Genomic DNA, 13,409 nt, shown 5'->3' with positions numbered 1-13,409 from the left:
AATGAATCTGAGAAACATGATAACATCTGTAAAGCACTTACTATAAGCTGGGCATTGTGGTCAAGCATGGAGCATTCTCATTTCATTTGCAAAACCACCCTATGCCACAAAACTGGTAGAGATGAGGAGACCGAAGCCCAGAAAGGCTAAGTGGCCTGCCCCAGCTTTCACAGCAAGACAGAGGCAGGGCAGGGCAGGAGTCCAGGTCTCTCTCACCGCTGTCCTTCAGTCACACAACCGAGTGGTAAGTGATGTAGAGCTGGTGGTAGGGGAGCCTCAGAATCTGAGGAAGGGGGATATGTGGTGCTGATGGCAAATCCATCAGAAAAGGCTTAGAACGTCTAATTACTTCAAATCCTTTATACAAATAGAATTCTACATTTTCCTCTTGAATCTCAGATTTTAAATAATAATGCAAAATTAAAGGACAACAGTGCAAATAAGAAAGCACAAACCTAAAAGGAGACAAAAATAAACAAGAAAGGTAGAGGTTATGTCATAAACACTGTGATGTGGTAGAGACTTTGAACACAAAGTCAGTCAACAGGACTCATGATTATTATGAAGAAAGGCTAACTGTGAAGAAATAGCAACCTACTCTTTGGGTTAAACCTGGGCATGGTGTTCATAGTTCCTGATTAATTCTCTCTTCTGCAACACATAGCAGGCTTACAGATGTGTGCCGAGCGTGGGTCCATGTATGAGACTCAGACAAGACATTGTCACTGTGGACTTTGTGAGTTCAGAGTCTTTCTGACTTTCTGAGTTCAGAGTCTTGCTATCAAGAGAGCTGTTTAAATCACAGTTCTCAGTTACTTTCACTAGTTAGCAAACAGAGGAAATGGACAACTAAGTCTTTCTTTCTAGGTGTCAGCCACAACATGTCTTCCATCCTGAAATCAGCAAAGGGATTGCCCATTTTCTTAGGAAAATTCCTATTTTCTATTCTGAAGGCTTTGATTTTTACCATAATTTCAAAGCCACGGAAGAACGTTGCTGGTGAAATAGTCCTCATAACAGGCGCTGGGAGCGGACTGGGAAGGCTCCTAGCCTTGCGATTTGCCTGCTTAGGATCTGTGCTTGTTCTCTGGGATGTCAATAAGGACGGGAACGAGGAGACATGCAGGATGGCTCGGGAAGCTGGAGCCACGCGGGTGCATGCCTACACCTGTGACTGCAGTGACAGGGAAGAAATATACAGAGTGGCCCATCAGGTATGTCTTAGGTGCTTACTGGCTCTTATGGGTAGTATGAACTCTAAGTAAATACTTGGACATAAGTCAGTATCCTTGTTTGTTTGCCTTTCTACATGTCTATTTTCCTATCTCCAATATCACTTTAATTTTTAAAATATTGTGGGGGAGTGGAAATTAGGATTTTTTAGATTTTACTTTATGCAAGACACTGTACTAAGTACCCTGCCTGTATTATACCATAACCCTATAAAGTGAAATCCTTGATTATCCCCATTACACAAATAAGGAAACTGAGGCTTAGGGCAAGCAGGTAGCTTAACTAAGAAACACAGCTAATAAGTAGCAAAGCAGCAGCCGGCACTCGAGTCACTGATGTCTGAGTATGTGCTCCTGGCCTCTGCACTGTATTGACTGTTCCGGCCCCTATTATAGTGTAAATATAAAGGGGTCGGTGGAGGCAGTCTTCCTTGAGAATAAAGAAACTGAGACACAGAGATACTAAATAACCTGCCCAGGCTCACAGAGTTGGTGCGTGGCTGAGCCAAGATCTAAATCCATGTTTAATTTTAAATTCAGGCTATGTCCACCCATCACAATGCCTTTCGCTTGAATGTGTATTTCTCTCAAGTAGTCATAAGGAAATCAGAATATTTTATTCATCCTAAAGACTTACCCACACACAGAAGCACGTATAAAGACAGCTCTCGAGAAAGCCAAGCTTTATGTGGATGGCCTGGATTTTCTCAGCTTGTAGAGGCACGTACCTTTCCCTCACAAGGAATCCTGCGCCTGCACGTTGGCATGTGTACTCACACATCACTCTCCTGGGCCCCTTCTTTTGGGCTCCCAGAATTGCCCAATTTAGTGAGAAAGGAGAACGAGACAAGGCGGTGGTGAGCAGCACATCTACGTCATAAGGTTCTTCCATAGCTTCCAGCCTCAACCAGGATCTCTCACTATTTCTAGTGGAAAGATTTGCAGGTCACTAGCAAGTGAGTTTCTGACTTTTAGGTTTGCCTTACATTTTACATCTCTGTTACCACCATGTCCAACCACAGGCTAACAAACAGTCTGGAGATCTAAACTTGATGAGTTCGTGTGGCTTACGCTGGGACCTCCCTTCCACGTGCAGCCAACCTGCTGTGTTTGCTGCATTCTTTGCTGTGGCTGACCTCACAAATTCAGCTATTCACTCCTTAGGCACCAATAACCTGGCATGTGGACCTGATACCAAGTACAGAGAAGTTCTCTGGCCAGTCTTAAGCAATAACTGGTTCACATGCCCACACTGAACACCCTTAGACATGGGACAAGCTAGTATGAGACTCTCTATAAATAATTACCTCCCTGCTCCCTGCATCTATGATTTAGTTCTATGTCTGACTTAGTTTCCTGGCTTCAGAAATGGTCAAACATGTCAGCTTTCTATTCAGCTGTTAGCACTTTGGAGTTTTGGAGAGAACTGATTATGTGCTCTTCTGAATTCAGGGAAAGCGAATTACTCTCCAACCCTGTAAACCAACCGTTTTCACTTCTCATTCTGCATAAAGGGAAAGTATCAGAGAATTTTTAAGAAGTATCCCATAGACAAACGATCAGAAGAAAATTTTCAGAGCAGTTAACAGTGTTTTATCTCCATTAAGTCCCCAATAACTTTAAAAGCTTGTGTCCCTAGGTCATAGCTCAGTCCTGCGTTCAGAAAGTCCAGCCCTGCTCCTCAGAAGCCCTGCGTGAGAGGTTAGCCTTGAAGCTATGTAGTTGTCACTTATCTTTGGTGTGGCATGTGGAAGTGTCCTAACTATATATTTAATGAATATGATCTCTTACACAAGGCAAATCAGAATCAATTTGGCTTAGCATACCTCTAATTAACTGCATTGTTATATTCAACAGCAAAAAGAAAACAAAGAATTTATTTGTAGCATCTGTAAAAATTTCTTAAGATAGATTCCTGATGTCCAAGGTCAAATTTCATGACTGTTTCATCCTTTAAACCAGGTGGTCACTGATAGAAACAGACTTTTCCCTCCTGCCCACTACCAGTAATAAGTAGTGATTGGGAAAGAAATCAGCCATCTTGGGCAGCTCAGAGTTGGATACTGACGTGCAGGGCAGCACGAGGGTTTCCTGTGGGCTCTTATTTTCACAGTGTGGATGTTCATAGGGAAATTTCTGCTAACAGGCAGGCACAGCTCATGTGCACACCTCGTGAGAAGTGTCATACACAGTTGCAGAGGCTGTTGCCTCACTCTTACAATCAGGAGAATAATGAATGCAGAAAATTAATTAAAACTAGAATCAGTTGCATTTTCCCTTAGATGGCACTGTGGGCCCTTTATTAAACAACACGGTACCAGCAAGCTTATCTTCATTGCAAGGATGAGTGTTTTCTTGTGTTCTCATCCACCAGCAATAGGTAAATACATAGTTAAGTTACATGCAGTTAAACCTGATCCCTTTTCTCCCTAATGTAGCAGAGGCTGAATATTAATGATTCCTTTCCCTGCTTAATTTAGAGGAAAGAAGAGACTTTGGAGCAAGATAACCCTTTAAAAGAAAAGACAGCCCTATATATGAAACAGATAAATCAATAGGAAAGGAAAGATTATTCATGTGAAAACAGGACAGGCAGACCCTAATCTGTGCTATGTGTGTTGTCCTTTGTCCATGTGGTCCCTGCTGCACTCCCATGTCCATGTTTGCTAGGTCTTCATCCATATGACATTTGGCTGCAGTGAAGCTATTCTTATATCCCATCACACTGATTAAAATGATGTGCTACTTATGCACAGCACAGAACAAAGTTACTAACTCCTGAGTATAAGAACATGTCTTAATTGTAGAAGAAAAGTGGCATTTCAGTATCGGAACCATCTTCAGCAGAGAGGAAGAAAAGAGAAGGCCATCAGAATTGGATCTATGGTGCAGTGTAGACTCAGCAAAAGGGGTGAAACACACTTTGTTTTTAGAGCGCATCAATTTAGTCTGAGTTAACAAGAATAAAAAAATATAAAACTGTGGGAAAATAAAACCTAGATCATATAAGGAATTACTACATTGGTGGAGTTGCTCTTGTTATTCAATTCAGGTTAAAAATGAAGTTGGTGATGTTTCCATCCTAATCAACAATGCCGGGATTGTAACAGGAAAGAACTTCCTCGACTGCCCAGATGAGCTTATGGAAAAGTCGTTTGATGTGAACTTCAAAGCACATTTATGGGTAATTATTTTTTCTTCTCATAAAAAGTGTGAAGATACCCTGGCTTTTAGAGTACTTTCGGCTTGGTCATTTGCAATGTTATTAGCCACAGACTTGTCAGTTTTGGACTTGCCCATCTACCCGGTTGTCCTTTCGTGATCCACCTTAATCCACAACTCCTAGAACCTCTGCTTAGAAAATACTACAAAGACAGAGCTGTCCCCATGTTCAAAATAATTCCCATTTACTGATTGCTGGCAAATGTTGGGGATTGTCCCAGGCAGCTCACATATATTCCTTAAAACAGCTCAGTGAGGTAGGGCTCATAGAATTTAAAGGTTTGCTCAAGGCCCCATAGCCATAACTACTCAGACATGATCAGAGTGAATTTATAATTTTCCTATGCTGGGACACTTTTGAAAGTAAAAGGGGGCACTACTAATAAGCAAGCATTAATCAGATCTGTCCTGAGCAGACCGAGATGTTCAGTCACCTTAATCAGTACCTACCCAGAGAAAAGAGAGGTTCTACCAGCAGCCCTGATTACCACATGCCACCAGCACTAAAGGGCACAGCCCTGACTTCCAAAGCGATGCGCCTGCTTCCAGAAGTCACATTTTCCTGGCATCTCAGGCCTCCCCATGCCGTGCATGTGCCCTCCTGCTGTCTCTCCCAGCTTTTGCCCTGTTTGGTTCCAGCCCTGCTCACAGCTCATCCTTCCCTGGACAAGGCTCTCTCCTTCTGGGAGTATTTGCTATAGATCTCAGAGATCCCTCTTCAGTCTCCTCCCGTCTGCCACCTGGACTTCCCACCCAACTCTCCTTCAACAGCCTTCAAATGTAATTTGGAGTTTGTTGATTTTCTTTCCCCTCCTTCCACCAAAAATGGAATAGAGCAGGTGGTATTCTTGGTGCTGTATATGGTTTTCAGGAGAAAAATGGAAAGATTCAGAACTCACCGGCCACCATGTTCCTACAGGAGCTACTACAAACGATTTCTCTTGTCCCAAATGTCCCTCTCCTTTGTGCTTATACTCTATATCTAGTTAGAATGAAGATGAAGAAACGTAATCCTCTTAAAATTCTCCACTCTTATGGCCGTTATAATCTTTTCTTACCTCTCTGTTTTTCCCCAGTCTCCATCCTGGTCTCTTTCTCTTCTTTCTCTCTCTCCTTCCAATGGTTCCTTAAGTTCTGGTGTGTCCGTGGCCCCCACCATCTCCTTTGTGTCTTCTCACTCTGTTCAGTTTTTCTGAGCCAGTTCACGTACAGTCTTTGAGCACCTGCACATTGCCGAGCACAGAGCTAGTGGCTTGATTGTTAGAGGGTCAGAGAGATGCATCATGGCTGGGCTTCCAGAGGTATTGATCGCCCCGACGGAGAAGTGGAGCAACTCATCACAGACCCCAAATGTAGGCTATGTTTTGTTATGCTGCGCTGTTTCCTTTTCCTTTGTTTTGATTTTCCACTTCTCTGTACGTGTTAGTTTCTCTCTGAAACTTACTGCAGTGCAGGCTAACAAAGAACGTTTGGCCTTTGTAAGAGATCCCTTTTCTTACCTCTTTATTGTCTGTATATGACCACTTACTTCTTTGTTGCAAAGGACATCTCCAAAAGCTCACTTCTCTTTCTTTACCTTCTTTCTCCAGGTCCCCAATCAAAAGTGAAGGTGTTCTGCAGTACTGAGGCACAGTATACGCTTCCTCTGTCTAACAGAGACTCTGTTTTACGAAATGGAATAAAAATAACAAACCATTATTGAAAGAAGTAGAGATGAGTTTAAAACAAAGTGCTCTTTTTAAATTGAAGCCAACAGCAGGATGTCCTATGAACAATGTTCAGGGAAAATTTGAAATTCAAAATTAAGCCAAGGGAGAAAAAAGGAGATATAAATGTAAACAATTATATCCTTGAATACTTTTAACTGTGTTTGAATTGTGGTTGCCACAACTAAGATTTTCCTATACTACTTCAGTTAATGTCTTGATTTTGTATTGTTGAAAGTCAAGTATGAGCAAAAACGTAAGTCTGAACACATTATAATAATATTGGAATTGTCATGGGAAAATACTGATTTAACAGGTAAAACTGGTTACTTCCCAGATGTTGAAGTTTTTATATCTCAGTCCTTTCAGGTATTTTTATGAACTGAAAAAAAAAAGAAAGAAAACTAATCATAATGACTAGGTAAGCATCTGAGAAATGCATGCAATGTGGTATTAAATGTTAAAAATTTTGCTTTGCTCTTCTTAGACTTACAAAGCCTTTCTCCCTGCTATGATTGCTAATAACCATGGACATTTGGTTTGCATTTCAAGTTCAGCTGGATTAGTTGGAGTAAATGGGCTGGCAGGTAAGAGAAATGTGGCGTTTTAAAATTGCAAAATTCCTATAACCTTAGCTTATGTAATAGCTCTGAACAAACCAGCTTTGACTTGATAAGTGGTTGAGAACTTCATTGTGCAGCAAAACTGCCCATCAGATATGCTTACATGAAGTTGGACTATACCCTTTGGAATCATAGGTCCTATGCAACCCCCTGAGTTTAAAAGAGAAAGAAAGAGACCTCACTGATGTATTTTTTGCACAAGTGATCGACACAGCAACTGTCCCCCAAAATCCATCTGGTACTGTTATCAGGATGGAAAGGAGGAGCACCCTGCCTTCTGCTTTAGTTTCCATTACATGGTCTCTCCCTACTGTGAGTTTGGAGAAAGTTTCTTCATCCTACGAAACCTAAAGTTAACCTCTTTGGATTTCCATTGGTCAAAAACCTGCAGGAAGTGGTGGTCATTTTCATCTCCCTTGCAACAGCCAACTGATTTGACAGTAGCTGTGGGGAGGGGGCAAAGAGATGCACCTAGATCCTTGGTCAAGGAGGAGCTGGCTCTAGGGGGAGCAGAAACCTTGACTTTAGCTACCAGGGCACCCCCTAGAGCAAATGTCGTGAGTCCTGGCATACACAGATCACTGAGAGTCACCCAACAGAACTGTGCAGCAGCACTCAGATAAGTTGGGATAGTTTGCCAGTTGGACAGTTCCTAATGGTTTTGAGTTAAGTGGCATAGTTCAAGATGCATAAAACTGGTCTTAGCTTAGTATATCTCAGTAACATGAATAGGCTTTTCAGAACCACCAGTCACCCAAAATGTTACCAATCTATACTTCTTGGACCCTGGACTTCCCTCCCTCTGTCCTTCTTAGAATTCATCAGGGATTATTATTATTATTACTTTCTTATGTGTCTGAGAAGTCATGAGCCTTTGAAATCATAGAGTCCTTATCAATCCTTTTGCTGGCACAATCTCCCTATCTTCAGATAACAAGACTCTGCCACTCCCAGCTCACCTTAGAAACAAATGTAAGCCTTTGTATTTCCCACAGTGTGAGTCTCCACTCTGCTGCATCAGAACACAGGGATGCTAGTTGAGAATGCAGAGTCCCTAGGTCTTGGGCCATATCTGCTCATCTGAACCTGGGGGGTCGAGGGTTTCAGTGAGCTGCACTTATACCAAATGGCTCAGGAGACACTCTGGCATGCTGTGGACTCCTCCTTTCCCCTGCCTTCCTCCAGCCTCTTACCCATTGTTGTGGGCAGCACTGGGGCCTGACCACCCCACATCTGGCACTTGTACGCTGGCTCCTGCCAGTTGTAGTGGCTGCATCACAATCTAGCAGGCAAGTACGCCTCTTCTGACTCTGGGAGGCAAAGGAAAGCATTTTTCCACCTGAACACCCTGTCTCTCCAAACTTTTTCACTTGGTGAATTGAATATTCAGGTGTTTTTTCAAAGCAAGTGTGATTAAAGACAGAAAGGTCAAAATGGACATAAATGCTTTCCACTCCCCTCTGCATTTCCAATGTATTTAGGAGACAGAGGTTGAAGCTACCAAGTCCTTTGTTTTTATCTGGAAGTAGAAGCAGGAGTTATAGTTGGAAGAAAACTTGATCTGAGTCTCACAATCCATGCTGACCTCTTGTGCCCCTTACTGTCTTATTTCTCCTCCCTTACATCTTCATGCCATGGGATGGAAGTTTTTTGAAAGACAGACTAGAATCACGTTTGGTGCTCCACCCAGCAGCTAGCACAATTCATCAGCTGTGAGAAAAGTCAAGCAGTGTGACCCACAGGAGCGTCCCTGCAGCCCTTCCTAGTCTGGCGTCCATGTGGTCATATCAACTGACCCTCAGCTGACCGTGTCCCTTCCCACTCTCTCCTCACTTCATACAAAGGAAGAACTCTGAAATTGTGGTCACATCCTCTGCTGCTGTTAGTGTTATGAGTAAACCTTAATGTAATGCCATTTAAAACTCTAGAATATACACTGTCAATGTTTGTCTTTCTAGATTATTGTGCAAGTAAATTTGCAGCCTTTGGATTTGCTGAATCTGTATTTACAGAAACAGTTGCCCAAAAACAAAAGGGGATCAAAACCACAATTGTGTGCCCATTTTTTATAAAAACTGGAATGTTTGAAGGTTGTACTACTGGGTAAGTACGCCCTTTGATTTCAAAAAAATTACATTCTTAAAAATGATTGGAGGGGGCCGAGCCTGTGGCGCATTCGGTAGAGTGCTGCGCTGGGAGCGCAGCGACGCTCCCGCCGTGGGTTCGGATCCTATATAGGAATGACTGGTGCACTCACTGGCTGAGTGCCGGTCACGAAAAAAAAAAAAATGATTGGAGGGCTGGCTGGTTAGCTCAGCTGGTTACAGCACAGTGCCAATAACACCAAGGTCAAGGGTTCTGATCCCTGTACCGGCCAGCCGCCCCCTCCACCCCCAATAAAGATTGGCTATTTAATTGATTTTTCACTCTCTGTTTTTTTTAAGTTGTTTAAAGAATGATTTGTAAATGGTTTCAGAATTTCTGTCTTTCTTAGTATGTGCTTGTGTTTAAGATACTGAGTAGAAAGAATGGTTTATCAAGGCAGTGTCCGACTCCTAGCCACCCTGTAGCCCTGGATCTGCTCATCCATCTCCTGGGCTCTCCAGGCCTCATTCCTTTCTGCCACTAATCCCATTCTACCCTCTTCCCTGATTCCAGAAAAACTGGAAATCATTGATGGGGCACTGTCTTAGTTTGGGCTGCTATAACAGAATACCAAATACCAGGTGGCTTAAATGACAGAAATCTCTTTCTCACAGTTCTGGAGGCTAGAAGTCCAAGATCAGAGTGCTAGCAAATTCGGTGTCTGGTGAAGGCACTCTTCCGGGTGTGCAGACGGCCACCTTCTCCTCGTTATACCGTCACCTGGGGGAGGGGAGCAGTAAGGAGGGAGGGCGGGAGGAACGGAGATTGATCAGGGTCCTGCATCTTCTCATGAGGGCACTAACATTTATCCTCATGACCTAGTTACCTCCGAATACCATCATATTGAGGAATTAGGCTTCAAACATGTGAATTTGGTGTGGGGGGGGACACAAACGTTCAGTTCATAGAAGGCACAGATGCCCAGTTCTGCATTTCATGGAGGCAGCAGGCAGTTTGTTTTTACCAACTTGCTTTACAACCTTTAGAACATTTGTTTAATATGGTTTCACATATATATATAGTAATGTCAGTGTATTGATTAGAATCATTTTCCATTTCAAATTCTAGTTATGTTGTTACCATGTTGATAATAAGGGAGTAAATATAAAAATAAATGAAATCTGGAAGGGAAAGAAGTGAAGTCTTACAACCTTTTTATCCCTAATTTGAAGGAATTATTTTTATTTCATTTATTAATGTGGTTTTTGTTTTGTTTTGTTTTGTTTTTTATACCCTAGCTGTCCTTCTCTATTGCCAATTCTGGAACCAGAATATGTGGTTAGAAAAATAGTAGATGCTATTCTGCAGGAACAACTGTACCTGTATATTCCAAAGTTTTTATACTTCATAATGTTTTTAAAAAGGTAATGATATCAGCTTCTGCTTCTCTGACGTGCCAATCAACAGTTTATTTCAAATCCCACCAGGAGCCACTTTAAAAATATCTGCTAAATTAATGAATTCAAAAAAGGAAAATCCATAAGTCCTGCTGATCCCCTCATTGTGCCTGACTGAGGACACAGTCCCAAATTTGCATAGTTGCAGTGCTCCTACTAAGCCAAATGCTTCAGAAGTTTGTGCTATGGGTAAAACTGGAAGTAGATAATAAATTTGAGCTGTAAGATGGTTAAAGAACTTGAGGGAAAAAACTTAAGCCACCTCTTAAAAGCACAAGAAAGCATTTTCGCCCATCCTGCTCTGCTCAGCATTGGGTTTCAGTGCCGAAATTCGTCCCCTGCTGTTTGTGAACATTTGACCCAGTTACAGAGACAGTGGTGCAAACTGCTGAGGCCACTGCTGATTCTCACTGTCCGAGTGCATTTTCTAGACTATAATGGGTCACCTAATTATACTTCCCTCAAAGGGGCTTCTGCTTTGCAAGGAAGCACATCCTATTGTCGAGCCGGTCCCCTCTGTTGCATTGAAATCTTTCTCGTCATTGGTTCTAGCTTGGCCCTCCAGCTCCACATGAAATTCCATCCCTCTTGCCAATGGCAGTTCTTCAGTTATTTGAACATGGATATACTGCATGTCCACCACATGGCTAGCAACCTCCCTTCCTACCTACAGAGATCTTTTTTCATTACCTAATTATATGGACGTTGTGGGATGAACCAAAAGTCATTTTTACATGGTGTCACTTTTCCAGGCTTCATGTGGCACAGGAGAGATCAGTGTGGCTGACCAAGGCTGTGTGGGGCAGGACAAAGGGTCTTTGACAAGCAATCTGGAATCAGGGTTCTGATCCCTCTGTTTGCTGAGGCTGTGACTCTGAGTGTGCCCACTATTCTCCAGGCCTCAGTTTCTTCCTTTGCAATAGAGATCGTGGTTGTCACAGCCAGCAGATGAGTGCAGTGCACTGTTTATTGGGCTGTGTGTGTATTCACAGCACAGTGGGGACTTCTCACCTAACAGACAGCCAACTATCATGTAGTTACGCTGACGGCAAGACATGGGGCTTCCTCTTCCTCCACGGAATAATTGGGAGGTTATATTTACTATAATGGCATATTAGTTCTGGGCCACATTTTGGGAAAGGGCGCAATAGTTCCTGAGAAGGCAAAAGGAACATGAAGAGGCTCGGTGACAGGGATGACATCAAACACACCTTCAGACGTGCACTGAGCAGACATTTAGAGAGTGCAAGTGCGTGTGCTGCTCGCCATCCCACAGCAAAGAGCAAGACAGACATAAAGCAGCCAAAGGAAATCTCCAAGTGGGAATGGAGGAGTGTAAGTTAAGGTTTAATGTTAAGTATGGTGCTCGGTGAGGGTCTCACCAAGAAGGTAATACTTGACCAGAGACTTGAAGTTGGGGAGGGCTTGAACCACCTAGAGATCTTGGGGTGCCCAAACAGAGGAACAGTGAGTGCAGGGTCTTTTACCCGCCCTTAGGACAGGTCTCGGGTTTACTGTGCCTGCTCTGTCCTTTCCCTCGCTGTGCAGTGTTGAAGGTCAATATCAGTGGGGTCAGAGTGCTGTGTCAGGATGATGCTCCCATGTGCATCTGGGCGTGTGTGGGGACCAGTGGGGTGGCGGAGGTGGGCACTCTCAGTGTGGCCTTGCCAGAGGTCCGAGGAGCTCTTGCCTCTCATCTTCACAGTTGCCCCAGAAAGAAAGATTGATGGCCACATTTTACACTCGAGGAAACAGGCCTGCAAACTAAGTGAGTTGCCTGAGCTGCGATTGCAAGTGACAGTGCTAGGATTCCAGCCAGGCTCATCGGCTTGCAAAGCCTGTGCCTCCTCCACAAGACTCCCCTGCTTCCTCTCAGTCATTTTATAGTGTAGTGGCACCGAGAAACTGAAATGAGGAGTGAATTGAGTTACAAGGAGAGCTGTAGAGACCCTGGGCCAATGTCCTCCCATATGGTGGACAAGGCCCGGTGACCCTGAAACAGGGGTAATGTGTGTGTGAGTGAACGACTTCATCATCTACTGGAAGTGACGCTGCTTTTCAGCTGAGCTGGTAAAGATGCTTCTGTAAGTGATAACCAGGAAAGTTTACTCTTGTGTTCTCTTTAGTTTGCTGCCCCTCAAGACAGCACTGCTTATAGCTGAGTACCTGGACATCCTTCATGTAATGGATGGCTTCACTGGCCAAAAGACGAAAGACTGAAGACCAACTGTATGGCTGATGTGAACTGATACCCAGCGTTGCATAATACTTATTGCAATGAAGAAAAGTACTTTTGTCCGACAGTAGAATATATCTGGAGACCACAAGTATCATTCTTATTTTGCTATCTAGACTAGAATTTTCAACCAATGCCTTTGAAAATAACATTGCTATCTCCTTTTTTGTTGAGTTTTGCTTTGGTTTTGGGCGTTTTGGTTGTTTCTTTGTTTTTCAAAAGTAAAGACAGCTCATTTTTGTCATTTCCATTTGCAGCGGATGTGAGAGAGAGAAGCCCGTCTTCTGAGCTGCCATGAGCATTGGTCGTTGGGGAGGTGGCTCAGATAGATGGAGCAGGTGGCTGCAGGTTGAGCCTACAGTGAAGGGCATGGAGCACAGCTGTGTGCAGGTGTCATGCCTTCTCTCCAGAAGACACACAACTCTGGGTTTCCCATCATTTTGCTCTCAGCTTTGACCTTTTTGAACTTGAGCCACTTAGTGTAGAAGTGGCCGGCCTGCCAAAGCAACTACGCAAACACTGACTTCTCAATGCTCTACATACACAGACCAAGTACCAGTCTGGCTAAAGGTCCTACAGGCACCGTTGTGTCAGGGAGCCCTACTGGGCGTTCCCTGACACTGACCCGCCCTCCTAGGCAGTGATCCTAGACCACATTTTTTTCCCAGAAGAGATCAAAGAATGATTGCTTCTTACTCTGAAAATGAAATTCTTCTAAGTTAGATTTATTGCTTCCCTATTGACTCAAGAAAACATATTTGTGTGGTTAATTGTAAGTGTTTAACTTAGTCTTTCAAGTTGGTTCCTGTGGAGGGATTTTTCCACAGAATGGGTGATTTCATGCATTT

At 43.3% G+C, this 13,409-nt stretch overlaps 1 protein-coding gene across 2 annotated transcripts; it reads left to right on the top strand.

Annotated features, from left to right (window-relative positions):
• Positions 1–881: 881 nt before the first annotated feature.
• LOC134364064 (epidermal retinol dehydrogenase 2-like) lies at positions 882–12,710 on the top strand. Of its 2 annotated transcripts, XM_063079973.1 has the most exons (6): positions 882–1,214; positions 4,285–4,416; positions 6,648–6,747; positions 8,742–8,886; positions 10,167–10,292; positions 12,452–12,710. In XM_063079973.1, exons 1-6 carry the CDS (start codon positions 882–884, stop codon positions 12,543–12,545), a joined length of 930 nt encoding a protein of 309 aa, XP_062936043.1. In that variant the 3' UTR covers positions 12,546–12,710. The 2 variants fall into 2 exon arrangements, with proteins under 2 accessions (XP_062936043.1, XP_062936044.1); XM_063079974.1 differs by lacking the exon at positions 4,285–4,416.
• The last annotated feature ends 699 nt before the right edge of the window (positions 12,711–13,409 follow it).

This window comes from Cynocephalus volans, chromosome 15, assembly GCF_027409185.1.
Source record: "Cynocephalus volans isolate mCynVol1 chromosome 15, mCynVol1.pri, whole genome shotgun sequence".
NCBI lineage: Eukaryota > Metazoa > Chordata > Mammalia > Dermoptera > Cynocephalidae > Cynocephalus > Cynocephalus volans.
This window is presented reverse-complemented; position numbering and strand designations above follow the sequence as displayed.